At 34.5% G+C, this 9,459-nt stretch overlaps 1 protein-coding gene across 1 annotated transcript; it reads right to left on the bottom strand.

Moving 5' to 3' along the window:
• Positions 1-731: 731 nt before the first annotated feature.
• Positions 732-7,664, bottom strand: LOC123559771 (EF-hand calcium-binding domain-containing protein 5-like). Its single transcript, XM_053537702.1, has 6 exons — positions 7,445-7,664; positions 5,787-5,857; positions 5,398-5,471; positions 5,103-5,200; positions 3,350-3,425; positions 732-2,258 (listed from the first exon to the last, which is right to left on the bottom strand). The coding sequence occupies exons 2-6, from the start codon at positions 5,818-5,820 to the stop codon at positions 1,749-1,751; spliced, it is 792 nt and encodes a 263-aa protein (XP_053393677.1). The 5' UTR covers positions 5,821-5,857; positions 7,445-7,664; the 3' UTR covers positions 732-1,748.
• Positions 7,665-9,459: the final 1,795 nt, after the last annotated feature.

The raw sequence follows: 9,459 nt of genomic DNA on the forward strand, positions 1-9,459 counted from the left end.
TGATTAAATATCTGTTCTGAAATAGAAACTTTGATTATATCTATACACATTGCTCTAAGAAATAAAGATCTTTCAGTTTCTTTCATTTATTCTACATCTGTTTTAAATCATTTCTGATGTTTTATGCTTACCAGATTTCACCATTACACAGGAATTCATTTTCTACATTGGGAGAAATGGGCTTTCTTTAAAAAAATCGCACGAAATAACATTCGCACTGACTTCGAACAGCATTATATTTGAAATGAGAAATATTTTTTGTTTGAGAAACAGCACAGACTCGTGTTTCAGTGAAAGTTCATTGAACCCTTTCTTTAGATCGATTTCTGTTGCATGGAAAACTTTAAATAAGTTGCAACACAAAACGTTGTTTATTGTTTGACCTCTTAAGTGCATAATTATAAAGGTATCATGCACAACAAACAATTCTGGTGTCTGTTTTACACAATGTACCAGTTGAATCTTAGGTGATGTGCTTCTGTCTATGCAAAAGCGGAAGGACTTTTTAGTATGTTTTTTCAAGAAGAACAAAAAAATGTTAGTTCAGCATCTGATAGCTTGTTAACTTATTCCGCTGAATATATATTAGTAAAGTATTCATATCGATAAATGTTCAATCAAAAGTTATCTAATATGACTATTTCTTACCATGGAAGACACAAATAACGTGAACAAACAAATCTAATTAGAAGCTGCTAAGGTGTATTCATTTACATAAAAAATAAAGACAAAAAGATTTTTAAAGTTTCTTTCTATATAAGTCTATACAAAACTTGGGACCCACAGGGCAGGGCCTCTTTTCACCCCAGTAGTACAATTTGAACAATTTTGGTTGAAGACCATAAGACAATGCTACAAACCAAATATCAAAGGTCTAAGTGTTGTGGTTTCGGAAAAGAAGATTTTTAAACTTTTTTTTCCTATATAAGTCAATGTAAAACTTGGGACCCCCGGGGCAGTGCCATATTTAATCCTAGGGGGATAATTTGAATAATTTTGGTAGAGGACCACTAGATAATGCTACACACCAGATATCAAAGCCCTAGGCTCTGCGGTTTTGGACAAGAAGATTTTTTAAGATTTTCCTTTTCATTGCCATTGCAACCAGAGTTATGCATGGAATTCAATTCTTGTAATAATTTTGGAAGGGGGCCATCCAAGGATCATTCCTGCCAAGTTTCGTGTAATTCTGCCCAGTGGTTTTCAAGAAGAAGATGTTTTTTAGAAATTGTTGACGGACAACTGACATTGAGCGGTCACAAAAGCTCACCATGAGCCTTTGGCTCAGGTGAGCTAAAAATAAAAGCTATATGCCTTTAAATGATTGCCATATATACTTGCATGCAAAATTTAAACCAAAGTGTGATGCCTACACCAACTTGAGTAGAATATTTAGACTTTTCTTTGAATACTCGCGCTAAAAGTACTATATTTTTGGATTTGGGAGGGGCTTTATATAGGCCTCTGTTATATAATTATGGAAAGCCCTGGATCAGCACTGATCACTCCAGTAAAATGGTAGAAGTCAAACCAGTGGTAAACTAGAAATAACACAGACAAAATATAATTTGGCATAACTATGCTGAATTATTTAAGAAGACCATGCCAACTTTATATAAAATCATGCTTCCGAATTATCATTAATTAAATTATCAATTTCAACTGACAAACTTTGTGGCAAACGGACGTCAAGACAAAGTGACAGCACTAAATCAATACAAGTCTCAAACCCAGGTGTTGGGATATAATTAATTTACCTGATTGTGTGCTGTTAATGAACCTCTCTGTGCTGTCTGTGCTGTTAATGAACCTCTCTGTGCTGTATGTGTGGTTAATGAACCTCTCTGTGCTGTCTGTGTGGTTAATGAACCTCTCTGTGCTGTCTGTGCTGTTAATGAACCTCTCTGTGCTGTATGTGTGGTTAATGAACCTCTCTGTGCTGTCTGTGTGGTTAATGAACCTCTCTGTGCTGTCTGTGCTGTTAATGAACCACTCTGTGCTGTCTGTGCTGTTAATGAACCTCTCTGTACTGTCTGTGCGGTTAATGAACCTCTCTGTGCTGTTAATGAACCTCTCTGTGCTGTCTGTGCGGTTAATGAACCTCTCTGTGCTGTCTGTGCTGTTAATGAACCTCTCTGTACTGTCTGTGCGGTTAATGAACCTCTCTGTGCTGTCTGTGCTGTTAATGAACCTCTCTGTGCAGTTAATGAACCTCTCTGTGCTGTTAATGAACTTCTCTGATCATCATTATTGTCTTGCTGTGAATACAAAAGTTTCTTAAAATTTATATTCCAATAAAATTTTATGAAAAGAAATTCAGATCCTTATTTAATACTACTCATACAGGCAATCTAAAGCCTAAGTTCTAATCTGTCAACAATAATTATTGATAATTTTAAATTTTGTTTTTGAATGAATTTTAAATTCACACGACTTCTGAATAACATAAGGTGAAAAAAAATGTGTCCGGTATCACAACTTACCCTAAATTTTTGCCCTGACCCTAAATGTTTTTATGGCCTTGGAGAATATTTTATACAATTTCTTTTCAAAACTGCACTTTTTATGCTTTTAACATGGCCAGTGATGTTTGAAATCAACTTACAGATGCTCTAAAAGCATAACCACCCTATTTGTATTCATTTTTTGACACAAAAATTATTTCTGACAATTCTTTAACAAAAATAAAATAAAAAAAATCCTAGGAATTTCTTTTATAAAAAAGTGCATGTCTCCCCCAATGCAAAGTCCTATAGGCAAGAAGTCAATAGGGGTCAGGAGCGAAAGTCAACTGATGGTTGGCTGCAATAGGGATCATCTACTTGGCATGTCCAGTCATCCCGCTAAGTTTCAACACTCTCGGCCTAGTGGTTCTCAAGTCACTGTTCTGGCTTCTGTGACCTTGACCTTTGATCAAGTGACCCCAAAATAATTAGGGGTCATCTACTCTGCATGTCCAATCATCCTATTAAGTTTCAACATTCTAGGTCAAGTGGTTCTCAAGTTATTTTCCGGAAATGGTTTTCCATGTTCAGGCCCCTGTGACCTTGACCTTTGACCCCAAAAACAATACGGGTCATCACCTCCATAAGCCCTACCAACCTATGAAGTTTGAAGGTTCTAGGTCAAATGGTTCTCCAGTTATTGCTCGGAAATGAAGTGTGACGTACAGACGGACGGACGGACAGGGCAAAAACAATATGTCTCCCCCAGTGAGGGGGGGGGGGGGGGGGGGGGGGGGGGACATAATTCCAACCTACTTACCCTAAATTTTTTGAGCATGTTCCCGGAAACATACATTTTTTAGTCCTAACTTAGTAATGGTTAATCGCATCAAATTTCAACTTACCAGGAGACTTCGTAATACACAATTTATATCAGCATTTTCTTTGGTATCGCTCTGTCTGTTTGTCTTTGCAATTGATCTATTTATTTGAAGAAGAAGAAGACTTACCTTTAGAAGACAAATGATAATATACATTCCTTAAGATCATTACATCACATACAAAACAATGAGTTACACATATACAAAAGGAAGACTTCTATTTTATCATTAAAACATATATGTCAAACTATAACCATATCAACAAAACATGAACAAAACTAAAATTTCCAGAGGTTAAAATTACTTTTCTACTTTTTGTAATATACATTCCTCAACTTGATTATATTACATACAGACATGGGGTAATCGATTAAAGTAATCATAATGATTAATAATCAATTAATATTTTTCATTATTCTTCATTAATCATTAATCATACTTTTCCCTGATTTATGATTAATCATTTAATTGATTTATGAAGAAAATTAGGCTGTAATCATGATTATTTTACGATTAATATATGATTACTTGTTTATATATGAGGCTGATCATTACCTTATAATGTACAGCATTGTGGTCATACATGTCATAAATGTGTGGCAATTAACAAGTATGGTTAGAAGATTACACTTTCAGGATATTGACAATTATCACCTAATTTAGGTGTACCCAATTTCATACATCTGCCTGGACGTTGCCTCAGGGCACAGTTTTAAATCGCCATACAAAAATATGTATGTAGATATAAAAGTTGGTAAAGTTAATATGGGGAAAAAGACACCCTATTTATTCAAGAAATAAAAAAAATCTGAATTTCATAATTGCTCTTAGCTTGTGACCATGATTTGGTAAGTTTAGTTAACACTATTCAAGGTATATTCTTGTATACTAATCTTCCTTAGATGTCAACATTGTTTAGTCCTTTTGCCTGAAAATATATTTGTGCCATTTATAAAATAATTTGCACCCAGAGTAGTTCAGACTTGTTAGTAATCATGATCACTTTGGGTTACTGATTAATAATTTAATTTCTTGCATACCAGACGGGGATTTCCTGTACTTTTACCGGTGCTGGAAAAATCCATCTTACACCCCGGGGTGTAAGATGACTCTCGTGCTTTAAATGACATATTATGAACAGCATATATGTAGAAGATTTATGTAGTTATTTATATTTTTTTTCGAAAAACGGAATAAAAATCCAATACCTTGACAGTTCCTCTTTGTTCCTAATAGTATATTACTCGATTCAAAACACATTATTTTATTCAAAACTCATAACGTTATGCTGCAGCTGTTAAAACAAAACCGGAACTAAACACGTTATTTGTCTTTGAAATGACATGACATCATTCCTGTTTACGGACGTTGGTTTCCCGCGCTTTGTTTAAATACGCTGCTATAAGAAATAGTTATAAAAAGAAAGCCGTTCAATTGATTTTATTTTTATTATTATATCTTGATATCGGTATGCAAGAAAAAAATTCTGTCACTGGTTATAGGTGCAGATGGGAATATCCGGCTCTCAGGTAACTGTTTAGGCGGTAACTCGGTAGGAACCTCGTTACCGCCTAAACAGTTACCCTTGAGGCCGGAAATTCCCATCTGCACCTATAACCAGTGAAAGAATCTTATACGATTAATAGAAATTGGTCTGTTAATCAATTAATAATCGATTATTAAAAAATGTCTTAATAATCGATTACTTTTCAAAGTAATCGGCCACATGTCTGATTACATAAAAAACAATGACTTACACATATAGATATTACATTACCTTTGAAGTTGACTTCCCTGACATACACACATTGGGAAAATGCCATCTGTTTGTGTCCCCTTCTCATAAAATTGTACAACATCTTCAGGTTCATGAGTCTTTGGCCACAAACAAAAAGTTAATGAATTATATAAACATAATAATACTTTTACATTAAATACTGATTAGTTCTCTCAAGTTAGATTTTAAATTTTTAAAATCAAAGCTATCTGAATGAAACTACTTTTATATAACTTTGACCTTACGTCAAATCAGAGCAATAAGTAACAGTCTTTAATAAGTTTGCATTACTCACATTCTTTTTTGGTACAGGTGAAACGAATGGAGAAGTACATATCCTTTTCCTTTTTCTGTTTGCTGGGCTATTTACTGAAATTGTTTGATTAATGAAAAAAAATTAGTATACAACAAAAAAACAATCCAAAATTCAGTGGACAAATTATGCAGTCTGTACATAACAAGGATACAAAAATTTATCATCTAAAAGGATAACTTAGATCATACAAAAGATTAAGTAATCAGAAAATGGTACACATCATACCAAATGTAAAGAGTACTTATGCATTTATTATTAACAGACATCCAGAAATTCTGATGCTGATATGGCTGTTTGGAGCATTTGCTTCTATTATTAAAAGATATGCAACAATACAGCATACTAAACATTCAACAGAAAAATCTTACAGTCCAAAGGACGTAATACTGTAGCCTCCATCATCTTCACAACATCATGTCAGAATTCAATAAAAATCTAACTGAAAATAAAGAAAGGTACAAAGAAGGTAATACATGTAATAAACTAACATGTGCTATAACGAAAATAACGTAACAACTGAATATTACTCATTCTTGTTCTTATCACTTATTTGTAGAATCAATAAAAATAGATAAACATGATTTCATTTAAAGCACATGTATGAGTTTGGCACCATCCTGGTAATACCATAAAAATATCTAGATATTGCAAGGTAGAGTGTCGACAACATTACCACATTTCAGTGCCAGAATGTTCTTAAACAAGAAGGCCATGAAGGCCCTGTAATGCTCACCTGACCTATTGACCTAAAGATCATCAAGATCAACATTCTGACCAACTCTCATTAAGATATGGTCATAAATGTAGCCTCTAAAGTGTTAACTAGCTTTTCTTTTGAGTTGACCTGGTGACCTAGTTGTTGATCCCACATGACCCAGATTCAAACTTGACCTAAAGATCATCAAGACTAACATTCTGATTAAGTTTCATGAAGATACAGTCTTAAATGTGGCCTCTAGAGTGTTAACAAGCTTTTCCTTTGATTTGACCTGGTGACCTAGTTTTTGACCCCACCTGACCCAGATTTAAATTTGACTTATAGATCATCAAGATTAACATTCTGACCAAGTTTCATTAAGATATGTCATAAATGTGGGCACTACAGTGTTAACAAGCTTTTCCTTTGATTTGACCCGGTGACCTAGTTTTTGAACACAGATGACCCAATAACGAACTCGTCCAAGATTTTATTGAGGGTAACATTCTGACCAAGTTTCATTAAGATTGGGCCAAAATTGTGATCTCTAGAGTGTTAACAAGCTTTTCCTTTGATTTGACCTGGTGACCTAGTTTTTGACCCCACCTGACCCAGATTTTAACCTGATCTATGGATCATCAAGATTAACATTCTGACCAAGTTTCATTAAGATATGATCATAAATGTGGCCTCTAGAGTGTTAACTTGCTTTTCCTTTGATTTGACCTAGTTTTTAACCCCACATGACCCAGATTCAAACTAGACCCTGAGATCATTAAGATTAATATTCTGACCAAGTTTCATGAAGATATAGTCATAAATGTGACCTTTACAGTGTTAACAAGCTTTTCCTTTGATTTGACTTGGTGACCTAGTTTTTGACCCCAGATGACCCAAAATCAAACTCGTCCAAGATTTTATTAAGGGTAACATTCTGACCAAGTTTCATTAAGATTGAGCCAAAATTGTGACCTCTAGAGTGTTAACAAGCTTTTCCTTTCATCTGACCTGGTGACCTAGTTTTTGACCCCAGATGACCCAATATCGAACTTGTCCAAGATGTTATTGAGGGTAACATTCTGACCAAGTTTCATTAAGATTAGGTAAAAATTGTGACCTCTAGAGTGTCAAATTGTTGACGACGGACGGACGAACGGACGACGACGGACACAGGGCAATCACAAAAGCTCACCTTGAGCACTTCGTGCTCAGGTAAGCTAATAAAACCTGAAAAAAAATACATCATTTTTAGGTGCAGTCTAATGTTCCAATAACTAATGAGGAAATATGCTTGGGACATTTCAAAAATCAGGGAAGATTTACATGTACCTACTGTCCTAACTGCCACTGTCAAATGTAAGCTGTAGGTGTCATGCATATGCTCTGGTGCAGGTGTTACAAACTTTTGGTGCATTCTGTTTTTCTAGTCAGTCTTCAACCTGTTCATGGAAAACAATGACAGACATTTAAAGCAGGAGATTATCAAAATGGAACTAACTAACTCTGCTGCAGAACAGATAAAACTAGGTACCAGTACACAACAAGAGCTGTATGTTAACAACATGCTCCTTTGAAGCATTGATGGAAGTATGGGGTAAAACTATTTCAATTTCCAAGTCCAAAAAGGGCATACTTCAACCGAAATACTTAACAGTACTATTGCTTACAGATGGAAATCATGATGATAAACATTTGTTCAAAGTTTCAAACCCGTTTGTCAAATAGTTTTGACAAAACATGGATTTGTACAAAAATCGTACTATTTCCAAGTCCAAGCAGGCCCATAATTCAGCCAAAATAGTTGACAGAGTTATTTACTCTTGCCTACAGCTATAGACTGTAATAATAAACATGTGATAAAAGTTTCAATGCCATATATCAAACACTTTGTAAACACAAAATGTGAACTGGTACGAAAAACATAACCGAGATTTCTAAGTTAAAAGGGGCCATAATTCAGCCAGAATCCTTGATAGAATTATGTACTCTTGCCTACAACTGGACATGGTGATGGTAAACAAGACAGGTCTAGGAAAGTGGAGTATTTACAGATTATCTGTAAATTTACAGATAATCTATAAATTTACAGATTTTTCAATCTGTAAATTTACGGATTGTGTGTATGAAAACTGATGAAATTACATTTATCCTCAAAACCGCAGCTTGGAATTAATTTATTATAAATTAAGGTCATTTGTGGGTTTCAGCCATTTTTGTTGACTTTCAGTTTTTGGCATTTTAAGAAAAATCAAAGTCAACAGAAATGACTGAAACACACAAATGACCTTTATTTATACATACCATAAGTAAATCAATTAATTTCAAGCTGCGATTTTGTGTCTAAATATAATTTTAGCAGTTTTCAAACATTTGATCTGTAAATTTACAAATAATCTGTAAATACTCCACTTTCCTAGACCTGCAAGAGTTGAAAGTTTCAATGCTTATCTCATAACACTTTGTAAAAAAGTGAACTGGTACGAAAAACTTAAAACAAGGTGTGACGCCGACGAGAGTAGGATAGCTCTACTTATTCTTCGAATAGTCAAGCTAAAAATATATATCTTAATCTTTATCTTAATTCTATTAAAACTAATGAGCGTCAAAACAGATGATCGAAACGTGAATTGAATTATAAAGATGGATATTGTGCTGCCTTCTGGACAGCTGAGCTGGCACTGCACATATATAACAGTTTACAGTAATACATAAATTTTCTTAAAGGTCTGTTTATAAAGAAAAAAGTAGTCATATCATGTTATAATCGTTTAAAACACTTTTGACATTTCATTGTTTACATTTTCAGCGGAAGGCTCAGGAACGCTGTCTGTATCCCGGTTTCTACGAAGGCGCTTTAAAAAATTGGGATACAGCAACTTCCGTTTCGTAACTTCCTGTATTAGCGCATACCGGGCTGTTTCTTTCGCATCCTGAGTAGTAATAGTACGATATTATTACATGTTAAGAAACAGATTTTTTAACTCTTATTATAGATGATTTTTTTTCACATACTTGTGCTCGATTTGCGGCTTCATCAGGGGAAGCTTAATCTTTCAGTTATTCGCACCCACTGCACATACGAATTGCGACATCTTCTGGCAGTATAGATTCTGATACTTGAAAAAATAACAAGTAACGTACGGGTTCAATATAATTCAGGCATGTTCAAAATTGGTTTTATAGGACTTGTGAAAGGCTACTGAATCACGCTGAACATAAGATTTGGCACTGCATCTGGTGCTAGTATATGTTTAACTTATTCGTGCACAAATAAGTAATAAGTAACGTACGGGTTTGATATAATTCAGGCATGTTCAGAACCAAATTTATATGGTTTGTTATAG

This window comes from Mercenaria mercenaria, chromosome 3 (assembly GCF_021730395.1).
Source record: "Mercenaria mercenaria strain notata chromosome 3, MADL_Memer_1, whole genome shotgun sequence".
In the NCBI taxonomy this organism is placed as follows: Eukaryota; Metazoa; Mollusca; class Bivalvia; order Venerida; family Veneridae; genus Mercenaria; species Mercenaria mercenaria.